The 16296-nt window shown below is 37.2% G+C and overlaps 1 protein-coding gene across 1 annotated transcript in view; it reads right to left on the minus strand.

The window, feature by feature from the left end:
• The window catches only part of OCA2 (OCA2 melanosomal transmembrane protein), a gene marked incomplete at its 3' end in the record, with an annotated part of 212861 nt that overhangs the window by 101314 nt on the left and 95251 nt on the right, over nt 1–16296 (minus strand). The window contains exons 14-15 of the mRNA XM_084297206.1: nt 14972–15110; nt 5315–5447 (exon numbers count right to left, since the gene is read on the minus strand). Coding sequence (XP_084153332.1) covers nt 5315–5447; nt 14972–15110 — 272 coding nt within the window. The remainder of the gene's footprint in view (nt 1–5314; nt 5448–14971; nt 15111–16296) is intronic.

A 16296-nucleotide genomic window follows, 5' to 3' on the forward strand; every position in this document is an offset into this window, starting at 1 on the left:
CTTGACAGGCCTAGGACCAACCTGTGTCTACATGGAACCCCAGGCTAGCGTCACAGGCCATGAGAGCCTGGTACAGAGAGAGTACATGACTTCTTCAAGCAGCAGGCAGGACATCTCATGCCATAATAAAACACAAAAGCTGTTAAACCACAGCCACATGCCCTGGGGTTTGTTCCCTGAGGCAAGCACCTCAGAACCACAGCAGGCAAGGGGGTTCACAATGACAACACTGGGTTATACCTTGGGGTTAGCTACAGTTACAGCCTATGCTACTATGGGACCCAGAGAAATTCGTCAGAATTTAAGTGCTGAACAGGTTTTTCAGTTCCATCTTCCCTTCTGTCTTGACTTTCTTTCTAGCTGTGTCATCCTTTGGATAGTTTCATGCGAAATGAGGCCTGATGTAAGCAACACACTCTACATCCAGGAACATCTGGACATCTCGTGTACACAGCCAGCACAGTCCTATATGTTGTACATCTGACAACCCTGTTATCACTCCCCTATTCTTTTCTCTTTTTCCATTCTAAAGTTTCTACCTATTTTCTGCTAGTTTTGTGCCTGTTTTTGTTTGTTTTCTTTTTGATCGTTTGTTTGTTTGTTTCCTCCTCCTTTCTAAGTTCTTCCTTTATAGAAGCAGCTGCAAAGCTCCACATGGAAGAAACAGATTTGCTCACTCATCTGGTTACCACATTTCACGCTGAGGGAAACAGTGTCATGTTTTTTCACACATTAAGCGTTTCACACACGACTGTGATTAATTAGAAAATTCCTTCTGCTGTAGGTTTTGCATACTATCCTACTACCACAGCATTATTTTCCCAGATGCTGCAGACAGTGAACTACATAGAGAATAAACATGCTCCCCCCTCACTTATCATCACCCCTCCTGTTTCAATAGTGGGTCTCTCTTTTAACAAGCAAAACAATCAAGAACTGGAGCAAGCAACACAGAAGAAATTGGGAGCTGGTGCTAAATCAGTCATCACAGCAAGTGAATGTTCTTCTTCTTTGGCAAAGAATGTCAAGCATAATACTTGTCACCAAACTACATGTCAACCACTGTCCTGGGGAAAAGGATCTTCCCAAGCACTAAGGTCCACAGATCCACAGTCTCATAAGTGAAACATAACAGCATATTTTCATATTCATATATGTATCATTTCATATTTCATATATATATCATTTTCATGCTTCCCAGGGACTAAGTAACACTAGGTTAACCCTTAAGGGATGTAAAAACTTTGATTTCAAGTAAGAAAATGTCTTGGGAGTGTGAAGGAGAGGGGACAGAACAGCTACATTAATTCCTCTGCCACTCATATACTGTTATTTTGCCTTATTTATTCTATTGGGAAAGTGTACATATACCTTTTAAAACTTCATAGAAGCCTACTCCAGTCCTAGCATCTTTTTCCACAACACAGAACAAGGTGCAGGTTTATCAGATGAAAGTCAAACTCAAAAAATTCCTTATGATATCCCTTCATTTTTCAGAAGAATTTATCTCTTCCATGGTTGAGTTCTTCAGATTCTTTTTTTATGTTGTAATATGCTACGCTTCAAGTAACTGCAGGTAAATGGTACTACTGGGGAAGAGATATGTGTTTTTCTTGCTGCACAAGTGCTACAGCTCAGTTCAAAGACAACAACTTAAAGACACTGGTAACACACTGCATTGAAATCAATCTGCCAATGTGTTGTCAGAATAACAGCACTGTTTTTTCTTAAAATTAAGAAAATTAAATTCTTCAGTATAGGCCAAAACAACAGAAAAATCTTAAAGCACAAGGAAGACTAAAAAAAAAAAAAAAATCTTAGGAGAATAATACAAGTGTCACATATCTTGCTTAATTGCTAATTGGGGGCAGAATGAGGGAAGGCAGAAATTTAGCTGATTAAAGCAGCTGCTTCAAACAAGCCATTTCAAGTTAACACAGAATCATTGCCATCTGAAATGCAAGGACCTCTGAAAACACCTTGGAACACATTGTGCTCCTTCTGCAAATCCAAATTGCTCCAGCTACCTATTAATAGAGCCTGTGTTTGTTGCTTTCTCTTCCCATTTCACTGAAAATTTCAATAGAAGAAGCACTGCTTTAGCATTTGTTCTAATTGAACGGCTACTGATTAGCTTTGCAGCAATGGAGGAGCTGCTGATTATGAGAAAAGATACATGGTATACTGATTATAAGGCTGCTATATCTGAACATACTAAGCTGCAAGTAGCAATGATTACTGGGAGATGAATTGAAATATGCTAGCTTCTGTACAGTGTTTCATTCACAAAAATGTTATGTAAGTGAATAGATTGTACTGTTCAAGGTAACCCAACAGTTATTATGTGTACTTGGTTTCTAAAAAAAAAATAAAAAATAAAATAAATTTAAAAGCATGTTTTAAATTTTATGGATGAAAGAAAAATAATTGTATTTTCTAAAATGTGTATTCACAAAATAATGCTTTTATGCTAGGAGTAAAATTGCTCAGAGTTGATAAAATGAATTTTCAGACTTTGCAGATATTACTTATCTCAGGACACTTTTCAAGGTGGCATTTTTAAAGATAATTGAAGTATATAACTCTAGTTATTCATGGAAAGGTCCACAAAGCTATGATTTTTATTAGAAAATAAGAAATGAATAAAAGTAAATTAATTCTCTTTAAATAAGAAAGTTGGCAAGTTACAAAAAATGCTGAGTACCAAAGATTTTAATAATATACTTCCAAGCAACAAAGAAAAATAATCATTTTTTATAATGATGCATAATTACAAATGGCTTTATCTGGAAGGTTCAAGGGTTTCTTTTCTCCTTAACAAAAAGATAAGTCCTCTCCCAGAGATGATCTCATCCACAAAAGATTGTCATTCTTGAGTCCTGTGTAGAACAGGTGGGAACTTACACTTCAGCATTTTGGTACAGAAGAGAGTGAGCAATAGAAACATGAGCGAATTGCCTACATGTTCAGATTATGCATTATTTTCAGCAATAGTGTCTTCCCATAAGGCAAAACTCAACATTAAGTATTTCAAGGGGACAAATTTGAGGCATATCTGTGGCTAGGTGAGGAGAACATCCTCTTCTGCATGCTAGCACCACCAATTTTCATTGAGTTAGTCATTTCCTCTAAAGGTATTCCTGGCTCCCAAGATAAAAATTGAGCTTTTTGAATGTATACTGATGTAGTATATAAAGGTGAGCCAGAATTGTCTTATCATTTTGTCTACCAGCAAATAAAATATTTTCTCTCTTTGACCCAGAACCACATGGTCAATAGATTTATTTATCAGGTGAGGAAAACTTCTTGCAGTGCCCTCTCCAGTATGAGAAGTTAGGAAAATAAGATTCTCAATGGCATTTCTGAAAAAAAAAAAAAAAAAAAAATCTTGTTTTGTGGTGTGACAGATAAATATTTAGGCATTTTAGAGACTGACCTCATTGCTTTATTTCTCTTGCTCTCAGGATCAAATGTCTAAGGATGCAGAAAGCCTCATCTGTTGTACAATAGCACAGTAATGAATACGTGTATCTCATACCAAGAAAACAAACAGAAATTTATCTTTAATTTTCTTAGAAAACTGTTAGGCAGAACACCCCAAAAACTCTTTTCTTCTTAACATTGAGCAGGACTTTGACCCCTAGAGCTGTGAACAGATAGGCTGAGAGCACTTTGTGCTGAATGGGCACTGCAGTCACAGAATCCCAGAACGGTTGAGGTTGGAAGGGACCTCTGAAGATCATCTAGTTCAACACCCCTGTTGAGCAGGACAACCTAGAGCACATTGTGCGGGATGGCATCCAAGCAGGTTTTGAATATCTCCAGAGAGGGAGACTCCACAACCTCTCTGGGCAACCTATGCCAGTGCTCTGTCACCCTCACAGCACAGAAGTGCCCTCTCATATTCAGTTGGAACTTCCTGTGCTTCAGTTTGTGGTCATTGCCCCTCAGTCCCTCAAAACCAGATATCTGCACAAAAGCCAACTTCCCAGGTGGTGAAATCTCTGTCCGAACTTTCTTACAGATGAGATTCAAGAGACAGGATACATCTGCTGAGGAGAGAGGACTGTTGTTTCTGTCTTTTTAATACTCCTAAAGCTAGTTTTCCTTGTGCCAAGGCAAGTCACTACTAGAGGTACTCATCTTGCCTAAATTAGGCATGTATTGTGAAAATCTCTACCACTCAATCACCTTAATCTCCCTTTAAACCCAAAGGAGAGTTATAAACTTTCTGGGATGTGATATATCTGTTCTATTGTAGACTGCTATATTAAGCTTTAGAAGGGCTTATCTTCTTCTGTGGGTTATAAAAGAAGCCAAGTTATATCAGCCATATCAAAATCTGTCCTCACCATACTAAACAGACCCCACATTCACGGTTCATTCACATGGTCTATGGTAGCCTGGATCCCGAGTCTCAACAAGCAAAAATGAAAAACCTTCACTCCTGGAGAAGAAACAGTTATACTCAGCTATCTTTGTAGTACAAAACCCATTAAGAAATTATGATTTGTGAATCATTTCTCACCTCATAAAGAAATTATAGACATTTGGGTGTTATTATTAAGTTTCACCACTCAAACAGAAGCCTGAGAACAATGACGAAAACTTCAAAACCACCAAATAGAAAGACATAAAAGCACAAAGACAAAAAGGGACTGACGTACTCAACAGCTATTGTAAAGGCCAGTGGAACATCATTACCAAGACTTCTAGAAACTATGAAAGTATGCAATCTAAAAAAAAAATACATTTAGATGTACTAAATTACAGAAATTATACACCAGAGAAAGCTAAGTTTGGAAAAGCCACAGAGGAAAGCTGGAAAAATTCTTCTAGCATTGAAGAAACATTCTTCACTGACTGCAGACCAGGAAAATATGGCTGAAAAAATCCAGTGGGAGAAACCAACAGTGAGGGAATATATTAGTGCATTCTCATAAGGGAAACCTGGCATATATCTAAAACAAAGCTGTGAACTGAGCACCTTGAGCAGATGGTAACTATTGTGATACAGAACACTCCGGTATTCAAGCCTTTGGCTATAAATGATGCAAGTTATCCCCATAAAATTTGAAAGATATTTAATTATTCATATCAATACCTCAAGCTTAGCATCAAGAAAAATATCTATTTCTAGAAGTCAGAAAATATCACAATTAAAAATCAAACCTTAAAATGTAATATTCAGAGACTGAAGGTGAATGGGCACATCCTCTGAGGACAACATTGTTGTAGGCACTAATCAGTCCCTACTTAACATATATTCCTATTAAAGTAGTGTTTATTACAATGTTTTCATGCTCACACTTACCAACAATTTCACTCGGCTCCTTATTGTAAAGTTTTTTGTTCCAGTAAAGAAGTCTGAGAAAAGGAAAGGAGACCAGAACAACAAGGCAGATACCAACAAACATATGTCCTGTGAAGGCTGCAAAATCCAATCCCTGGAAATAAAAATGAAAACATAAATTAAAAAAAAAAAAAAAAATCAGTTATTTTCCTATAATACCTACAGGGAAAAGTATTCAATTATATGTACTTTAGCAATCAATAATAAATAGAAAGCAATAAAATGAGTTCCAAGTACTGTATATGCTGTATTTCATCTGTTTCAAGGAGACATGCAACATTACAATTTAGTTCAGAGAACTCAAAAATAGTGTTAGGAGTTATTCTGAAATGCATTCAGTGTTCCTAAAACAGATTTTAAAAGAAAAAAAAATTACTTTCATCACTTTAACTTCATTTTAAAATCATACTGAATCACAGAAATAGGTATTTTTAATGATCAACTTTGTTTTAAACTGAAGACAACATGGATTTTACAATAATCCTATCAGAGCCAGGATTTCATTTAAAGTAAGTAATGTTCTTCTACAATAAAATATACCTCAACAGTCTGACTATTTTTCTGCGTGCTTAATAAACACATATATTTCTTTATATTTTGCATAATGAACCCCTTTAATTAAGAAGTTCTTAAAAATATAAAGTGTAATATGTTAAAAAGCTGCTGCTTTAAACAATTAAAATTGATAGTGACCATTTTCCCTAATACTATGAAGTTGGCCATGCTTTGATTAGGACATAGGACTAGACAGCCTTCTGGACTAGACATTGGACTAGATAGCCTTTCAACTGAATTACTCTGTAATTCTGTATTATACAAGCTGTAGTGGACCAAGGTTAGCCTTTCAGCTGGGATATTCTGAACTAGTCAGGACCAACCTGTCCAAAACAAGTTACACACAAAGATTCAAGGGGGATCATGTCCAAGCATTCAGGTAGCAAGGAACTGTCCCATATCCACAGGGCAGAGGTTGCCTGAAATGGCGATCTCTGCAGAGCAGCTCCTTGACTCTTGGGAGCACAGTAACTCTATGGGTAACTCAGACTGTCCAAACTGAACCTTCAAAGTTTCTGCTGACTTTCCAGTCTCTAGAAAGTCATGGGATCTCCCCATGCCACCCTATGTCTGTGCAACAGTGAGTGACTTGTCTTGTACCAAATATTTGTGTGCTACCTTCTGTAATGCCAATACAAATTAAAAACAGTTTCCCATGCAGCATTACCTCCTGTGTGTTAAGACTACTGAGGATTTACTAACTGAAATATGGGTTCTTGTGTATTGTCTCCTACTAAAACAATTTACATAAAAATGTTCTAGCTGAAATTACTTCAGTTTAAAAAAGGGGGGGAAATGTTTCCCCATTACATCACAGGGTATAATAAAAGATAATAATAATACTTTTTTTTTTTTTGATAGCACAAGAAACTGATTAAAGTAATTAAGAACTTTCATAGACAGATAAAGATTAGTGGTCTTTAAAAAAAAAAAAAAGAATAAATAAATCCATAGTTTGCAGACAAGCACAATCAAGTAAATATGCAGACCTGGGTTTAGAATTTAGTCCTACTAAAAATACAGGATTCTGCTACATTAACTCAAGAAATTTATCATTAGTTACTATTTAGTAGTAGATTCTTTGCCTATTCCACAGACACTAAAAGGTAAAACTGCATGCACTGGCTTTTCATTATAACTCAGCTAGTTCCATATTTTTTATGACAAAAGAAAGAAGATTCTTCAGGAACTGGAACAAGACTTTTTTTTTTTTTTTTTTTTTTTTAAGAATCGGACAGAAAAACATGATACCACAATGGAAAATAATATACCTTCATTCAGTTTGCCTACCTATTAGTTCAGCCAGTTGAATGTCTGACACCGCTGCAAGATGCTCTTTACTACCAAACTTTTATTAATGCTCAGAAAGTTTGGCCTGTAGGCATCAAGTCAAGATTTCAGACTACAAGACATATTTCTATGAAGGATGAAATCAGCATTCATAGATCAGGAAATTTACAAATAGCAATGAAAGAAGAAAAAAAATCTACAAAGGATCAATATTTGTAAGACCTGTTCCCAAAGTATATAAGGTCCATATCCCCCACACTTTTTTCCTTAATTACAGACATTTGCCATGAGCAGTGAATCTAATTCTTATACAGGTTGTCTCTAAGATTATGGCCAAAATGAAAAATCAGAAAATTTTGTCTGGACATTGAGAATCCTGAAAACCAAAGAGAACTGAATTTCTGTTCAGAAATTGCTCAGATATTGACAACATGCCATTTAAGAGTCTTGGAAGTATGGAAAATAAGTATTCAGTTTTAGGTGGTCTTTAAAACGATCTGAGAGTTAGGAACTTGAAAGGAGTTAAGCTGTAAAAACACTGTAGCTACACCAGACAAAACAGTAATGCCTAAATCTGCCTGAAAAGAAAAAAAAAAAAAAAAGAAAAAGAAAAAAAAAAAAGTTATCCTCTGACTAACCAAATGGCTGGGAACCAGCTGGTTGAGGACCAATAAAGAAATGAAGTGTTAGCAGAATATACCTAACCCACAATTACCAGAACTAGGAAAATCACTTTTACATCCGACCTAGTGTCAATAAGCATAGTGGCCACAAAGCTTTCTTAGGCTGCCAACAACATGTTCTCATCCTGAAGGAGGGTGCCAGCTACCAGGTGGAGTATTCTCTGCAGAGATACTCAGGCATAAAGCTAATTGCTAGTGTAGGAGATAAAGAAATAAAATAGGAACCTGAAGAATCCCAGAAAACTAGAGTTTAAGCTGGTGATGGCCCCACCATATGTTAATAGAACTTAAGTGGCTCATGGCAAACAACTACTAAGATTTACAAAGTCGCCTCCTGGAAGTTTTGGATACCAAACACCAATTTTAAAGCAAAACAACTGTGCTTTATTATTGAAGTACTGCAATGCAGGAGCTTCTCAAACAAAAAATACAGCAAAAGAAATGTGCTCCCTGAAACCCATAAAACTAATTTCTCTATGAAAACGAAAGTCACATCAACCTGGAAGACAAACTAAAATACTGAGGTTAATAAGGAGGTCTCAGGACTGACAGAGATGAAAGGAATCAAAATGAGATATAGCTCACAATACTCTTAAAAATCAGGTTTAATATAGTTTCACAACATAAGAGCTGACACAGTCTGAAGAGTGATTTGCAGACATCATCAGAAGAGGGAAAAAAAATATCTACCTGATTTTTAGCATCCTATCTGGAAGCTTACTCAAACTTTTCAAAGAGCAGCTGGGTTGAGATTCAGAATTTTGTTAAACTTCATAATATCACCCCATTGATCTCTCTTATATCTGAGATCCTTGGGGAAGAACAAAATGTGCTTCTCTGCTGTGACTGCAGAACAGCTTTCCAATTCGGCTGAAACAAATAATTTTCTGACATGGAGTGTGTTTATTTCAGGAAAGAGCTTGCACAATGATATTGCCCACAATAGTGCAAGGCTGGATTCAATTCTCCTCTCTTCGCTTGCTTCCAGCTTTTTTTCTTGTTTCCTCCTTACAGCAATCCGCAGCAGCCAGCATGTGAAAATGACACCTGATGATCAGTAGCACCTTGGATAACTTGTTGCCAGTATGAGGAAGCTGAGGACTACAATGTGCAATCCCTCTTACTCCCAATATCAGAAGCACTGGTGGTGCAAATGAGTTTCCCGCCCACCCTGATGCTTTGGGCTGGGTGCTTAGTACCCACCTCTCCAGCACACAGAATATGCTCTCAGGGAAGGAGCAGGCAGATTTATTTCCCACCAGACATTCTCAGGTAACTAGTAGCCAACTGGCAGCTTCTGGAGAACTTTCAAAAACCATTTCTATTTTCTGAGAAGGAAATAGAAAAGAGGAAAGGGAATAGGATAAGGAGGAATGAGTTTGGCAAAACCAAGCTCTGACAATAGGGCAACATACTGATTTGTTAATTTAGCAGAGGAACGATCATGACAGAGATCCTCAGGTTTCCTGCTGCTCTGTTACAAAGAGTTTAGGTCACATCACAGATACCAATATCACAGCAGAGGATCGCAAGATGGTGGCACAGACAATTCACCCGTCGCTCCTGCTCCCTTGCCCACACTCTGGTAAGGGCATGCAACATCTACACAGAGCCTGTATTCATACTCTGTGTGCCTTTTATACCTCCTGAGTTCTCTGCACTGCTGGGACCAAGATTCAGCATTTATAAAAACACATTAAAGCGTTCCACATGTCTGCTGCATACAACAAAATGTCTTTTTCATAAAGATTTTCTTTTTTCCTGCACAATAGACTGAAATAAAATTGACATGCACAAAAGGCAAGAAATACTTTTCTTCCAGAGGATTTCAATCCATCAGATAAATACATGCCTCAAATGTCCCCTACTTGAGGCTATGCTGATTGTGTTAAATTTCTCCTGTTCCCCAGACAACAATGAAAATCTAAAGATTTTGTTTTACGGAGACAGCAGCCTAAAGGTTCCCTTGCCTACAGACTCAAAGCTGAAAGAGTGGGCATCTTTCTTTAGTTTATGGTTTTAAACATGAAGTCAAATATATCAATTTCGTATTAGGAGGAAGTGTCATACTGTTTTCCTGAAATGCTAGCTTTCCATCATCCTGACCTGTTTTGTTTGTTTGTTTATGGGGGAGAGGGGTTGACTGCTTTTGGAGCTGCGAAATTAAATTGTAGTATTTCAGACTTTTCCAGAAGAAAGCAGCCATTTTAAAGAAAAGAGAAAGCAAAAATTATAGCTAGATGCATGAATTCAGGGATCACCAAATGCTGTGCTTCTAGTCAGAGTGCCCTTCAATTATTTTTTTTAAGCTAATAAAATGAAGAAGAGCAAGAGTAATTTATTATTTCTACACTGGCTTAAACATCCCTTCAAGCTGAGTGACTGAGATGTATGTTGTGTCAGGAAGAACTGCTCATGATGTTGCTGAGAGACAAATCACTGATGGTCTAACAGCTACATAAAGATAATGCCTGAGACATTGATGAGAACCTTTTTTTGCCTTGCACTGTATTCTTTAATGATTACTACATGCAGAGATAGGGAAAAAAAAAAAAATCTAAAATCAGCCATAAAACCACACATTTTATTTCATATACCTTACTTAGGGTTTCATTTTTCTTGAGGAAAGGAATCAATGAAACATTGACAGAATAAGCAGAAGATTTACAAACTGATTAAAAGTTTTACCAAGCTTGTATACAGCAACCTCAACAAAAATAGCCTACAAGCTATGGGAATCCATTTCACAGTCTGCCAGTGCTTGAAATACCTTAATAGATTTACATATAGGATTTTCTCTGTTCCATTGGTCAGAATTATCTACTTCTATTCATACATTTTTTGGCACCAAAATTTATCATACAATAAAACCAATTAATATAGCATTATGCTAAATTTCAGCATGAAAACTGAAAGCCTCTGAAATGTAAGTGTCCTGGTTTTGGCTAGAATAGAGTTAATTTTCCTCCCAGAAGCTGGTATGGTGCTGTGTTTGGGATTTAGGATGAGAATAATGTTGATACCACACTGATGTTTTAATTGTTGCAGAGCAGTGCTTACACTAAGCCGAGGACTTTTCAGCTTCTTGTTCTGTCCTGCCAGCAGGCAGGCTGGTCGTACAGCAGGAGCTGAGAGGGGACAGACCCAGGACAGCTGACCCCAACAGGCCAAAGGGGTATTCCATACCATATGGAGTCATGCTGAGCAATTAATATGGGGGGGCTGGCCAGGGTGGGGGAACCACTGCTCGGGATGGGATGGGCATCGGTCAGCGGGTGGTGAGCAATTGCCTTGTGCATCACTTGTTTGTACACATTAGTAGTAGTAGTACTGTTATCATTGTTGTTTTCATTTCTTTCCTAATAAACCATCTTTAACTCATCCCACAAACTTTCATTTTTTTCCTGATTCTCTCCCCCTTCCTACTTGGGGGGGTGTGGAGGGCGAGCAAAGAGCTGTGTGGCGCTTAGCTGCCGGCCGGGTTAAACCACAACAGCAGGACAGGAGATCCCTATGGCTGTTCATTTTCTGGGGAATTCCTGTCAAATTGCAAGAATAACTCTGAATGGGTTGCTGAATATCCAAAATCTTCAGCAAACATCAGATAAACAGTGCAAGCTTTATCACATACCAACACTGTAAATAAATGGGGACCCTCAAGAGGATATAATCCAGCAAAAGCTAAAACTGTCTTCACTCTTATCATTACCTCTTCTAGATAAAGCTCAATACACTAACATACGCTATGTTCACGCCATTTTGCACTGGAGACCTATTCGCCATCCCTTGTCCAAAGATCATGTAATCACAGCCTAAGCTTAGGGCCCAAACAACTTCAGATATCAAAGGCATGATTGCAGATACTTGGGAAATTCCCAAATACAGAGGACTTAACACTCAACCTTTCTGAAAGCAATGGCTGGTTTGAAACAGTTTGTGCCATACTATGTATATAAAACAGAGTTCCCAAATTCCAAAGCAAATACCTCTTCAAGACAAAAATATAATTTTGCTAACAATGGCCACTCAGTAGCAGTATTCTGAAGGTAATAAAATTTTTTGAAGTTTTGTATTCACTGAATGAGTTTCTTGCTTGCTCTTAATGAAATCTCTTTATTTTCATCATTTTCTTTTCCTAATATCACAATATAAATGCTATTTTGTGAGACTTCTTCCAGCTTCATCCTAAGAAGAAGTAAGAGTACAACAAATCTTTATCTCCTATTATGCAAATGTTCCACTAATTCCAGACACGATGATGCTATCATAAATTAACTGCTGCTATTAAAAAACAAAACAGAAAAAAAAAAAAAAAACACCCTTAGGTATTCATTCATGCCTCAGGACAAATAAACAGACTTATCCTTACATTTTAATGAGTAAGGTTTAACATAATGCTTATTTATTCAAATATACTTCTCATAAAATATTTTTTATATGGCATGAGTTTTCCCTAGAACCTAGGTAAAAAGATCTCTTCAGCACTACAGTAAACAAAGAGTAAAACATTTCTAATGCTTTAACACAACAACAGCATCCAATGTAACAGGGCTGCACTTCATTTTGTATTTATTTAACAAATCAAGCTTTCCTAAGAAAGTGTGAACCTGTATAATGTCTCACTAGGCTGCTTTTAGAGGTAAAAGTACAACAGAAAAACTTCAGAAAGACTGGGAAAATTCTCATTCTTATCGCACCTTCTAAAATAGAAAAAACAATCCTCTTCACAGTGCAATGAGCTATCGGCCTCTTACAGGGGCAGTTATCCAAGTACTCCTGTATTACTAGAGTAAAAATAACACTGGAAAAGACGCATAAGAGAATGAAGAGAGACATTTCAATGAAAATTCTCCTTAACAGGAGAAAATTTTCATAGAATGGTAAAACCATGTTTGAGGACATGAAAAAGAAGGAAAAAAATACAGCTATTTTCTTTAGAAAACAAAGGAATAAATACTTCAAACAATATTGCATGAAGTGCTGTTTCCAAAATGCCACTAAAATAAGTAATTGTATTCAAAAATTTGTACCTCTGAAACACCAAAAAATAAAAATAAAAAAATCACTTAGTACAAATGTAGCTGGCATTCCACGCATTTTGGTGGTGGACTTGAGTTTGATCCTATAAACTACCCTCTCAGCAGCTACTAGAACTAGCATCAGAAACAATGTCTACATTTCATCTTTGAATAAAAGAGAGCTTGCTAGAGTGGATGGACAAAATTAAGAATCTAGATATTAGTTCAACAGCATAGACTGCGGGATTCCAGATGGTCCAGGTCTCTCCATGCCCTTTCCCCTGGCTTTATCCCACTTCTCCTGCTATCACTCTTCTAGGCAGATCCCCTCCAGAGGGGCTGAGACCTAAACACCGAGAACACAAACAGTGAGGACAAAAGCCATGCCACCTCAGAGCCCAGGACGGGTCTTTGACCCTTTCTGATTTATATATATTGAGATATAACAGATGACAATGTAGGAAGGAAGAAGTACAAGTCACATGATCCTGTGCTGCATCTTATCTCTTTTCTTACATTCTTACTTCTTTGATCCAACAAAGGTATGAAAAAGCTCCAGAGTGAAAATGTTTGCAAAGTTTTTCTGCTTGTTTAAAATATAGAATTTGCGATAGTGTCACATCTTCTAGAGTATGTATACATCTGAGTCCTCCTAAAATTATCAATACCTCATTCAAGAAAAATATAAAATTGTTTCCTTTCAATGTGATTGCTTAATTGCTTACTGTGTTTATAGCCCCTGCAAAAGGTTTTACAGAGATGATGAGTTTCTGAGTATTTAGGAAAATGACCTGTGTGGCAGGTGCTAATTATTCTCCTTTAGAAAAGGAGGTTGCAATAATTGCACAGATTTTATATTTTAAAATGTAAAATTTAGCAATCAAATCCTCAGCCAGGAATATTACAGAGTCTCCAAAGTCACCATTCAACCAAACTAATTGCAGCACATTTCAAATATTTTGAAAGTAAATGTTTAATTCATTAAACACTATTAACTTTCAAAGACATTTTCCAACCTGGACAGCACTTAATTAATTTGAGTGTATGCAGTTAATTAGAAGATAATTTTTTTAGTACAACAGAAATGTAATTAACTCCAGATTAAAAAAAAAAAAAAGTTTTATACTAAAAATCTGTTATCCCACTTGCACAGATATTTTCACACTAGCCCATATGTTACACTAAATCGCTTTAAATTCATATATGGCATTAGCGTCACAAAATAATATGGGGTTTATGACACCTAGAAAAAATAGAAAGCACATGGTTGGTGCCCTTACAGGACGGAGAGAAGATGGTAAGACCAGGACAGTCCCCCTGGCAGGGGTAGGAGTGTCCCACCCAGCACCTGTCACCATAGCCTTCCCTTTGGCACCACTCATCTACCAAACTGAAAAGAGTTTTATCCATAAATAAAACAGACAAGTGCAGGAAGTTAAAATCCCTCATTGTAGCCTGAGGATATCAACAGGTTGGCAGGAGGTGGGAGCCAGCTGAGCCTGTGCTGCATGGCAAGAGCCCCTGCTACCCTCACCCCCACTTCCCAAAGGGCTGCAGCTAGAGGACAAATCCACCACCTGCAGCAGGGTCACGTGTGACAGGTCTACAGGGGCTATGTGGTCTCTTGCGGTGTGCACAGGTGTGTTCAGACAGTTATTTCTTGTTTAAAAGTCCCAATAAGGCATTGAACAGTCTCAATATATTTAAAGTTTGGATTTTCATACTCATTTTCATGTCCCTTTCTTATTTTATCCAACTTACTGCCTTTACAGCCCTCCATTGTTTTGATTCCTTCTTCACTTGGTCATTGACAAAGAAAACCCCCAAAATAAAAGGAAACCAGTATTCTCAGTCCATATCAAAACGTCTGTTCTTCATCACAGTTGTTGTTTTTTTTTTTTCCCAGAAGATCACTCTGTTCTGTCTGATTGCCCTACTAAGAAAGAAATAGCATGGCAGAACAAGCGGATTGTGTTCTGCTCATATGGCTGTCGGGGGGGAGAAAAGGTTCAACACAGCATAAATCAGCATCAGCACTTAATTTCAGTAGCAGAGTAGCTTACAGTACGTACCTCTTTCCTCAGCTCCTGCTTTGAAACAATAATCACATTTGGAGGATCCCCAACAGCTGTGGCAGCCCCCCCAATATTTGTGAAAATTACTTCTGCAATCAGGACATGCCTGGGATCAAGATTAAGTACTTCACAGAGCCTGCAGATGAAAGAAAATTGAATTAACCTTTTAAAACTATAATTATATTCCCTTGAATCTTAAAATCTATAAAATTTACAAAACAAAGTTCTTCAACTGAAAAATTTCAGGATGTGAAACATAATAAAAACTGTGTGTACAGTTGAAATTTTCATTTTATATATACTTTGGTAATTATAGCAGTATCAATGCAAAAAATATAGACATTTTACATTTACAATGCAATAGTTAATGGTAAATGAAACTGATGTGTTTAAAACAGAATTTCATTAGAAGTAATCAATTATTCCAAAAGTTGAACTACACGGAAAGTTTCAAATTTAAAACCCCATTCTAAGTGCTATACAGCTTTTTAAGCCATGGTTCCCAGGTGGCACTGACATATGGAGAATTATTCTGGGCAAACACAAGCTCTGTACTCAGCCCTAGTTATTGACTATCGTGTGGGGAGCAGAAGCAGAGGACAGGCCACCTATCAGCCATGAATCATCCATCTATCATTGACCTCCATTTTCAGCCAAAGTTTACCCATTTCTTTCTGCTCCTGGTTCTCCCCCTTCCCTATAGCTTAATAACAAATAAGGATTGGTGTGATTCGGAAGCCTACATCTCAGGTACCCACTCCTGAGCACAGCACGGCAGCTGGGGTAAAAGCCCAGAGAGAAATTCCTCTGTTTTTCAAGGGGGCATGCTTAAACTATTGCCCCCTCTACCTAATACAGGATGTGGGAAAGCCTAGGCAGTGAGCATTCATCCTCAGGATTTCGTTCATTGTAGTGCTGTCAGTGATTTCCCTGAAGGAAGTTGAGCTTTACAGTTCAACCGAAGTCTATATTATTAAAACTTATATTTCAAAGAGAAAAGCATGTGTTACACAAAAGCTTACCTTGATACACTTACTCTGTCACCAACAGTATCAATTTAAAAATCAGAAAAAGCACTGTTAGCTTATACATATATCAGTACATAAAAAGTCCAGAACAAAGTAACTTTGCAAAAATGCATTATTTCCCAAACAGTGTAAAATTATGCAGTTAAAAGTGTACTCTGTAGTACAGATGGCCCAATTACACAAGTTGTGGCACAATACTACAATCATACTTTGAACTTCATCACTCCATTGTTTCCAGCATTTCTAAATAAAGTTAACATTTTATTAGTGTTTGGCTCGGTTTGGTGTTGATTT

Source organism: Netta rufina (assembly GCF_964035555.1).
Source record: "Netta rufina genome assembly, chromosome: 1".
Taxonomy (NCBI): domain Eukaryota; kingdom Metazoa; phylum Chordata; class Aves; order Anseriformes; family Anatidae; genus Netta; species Netta rufina.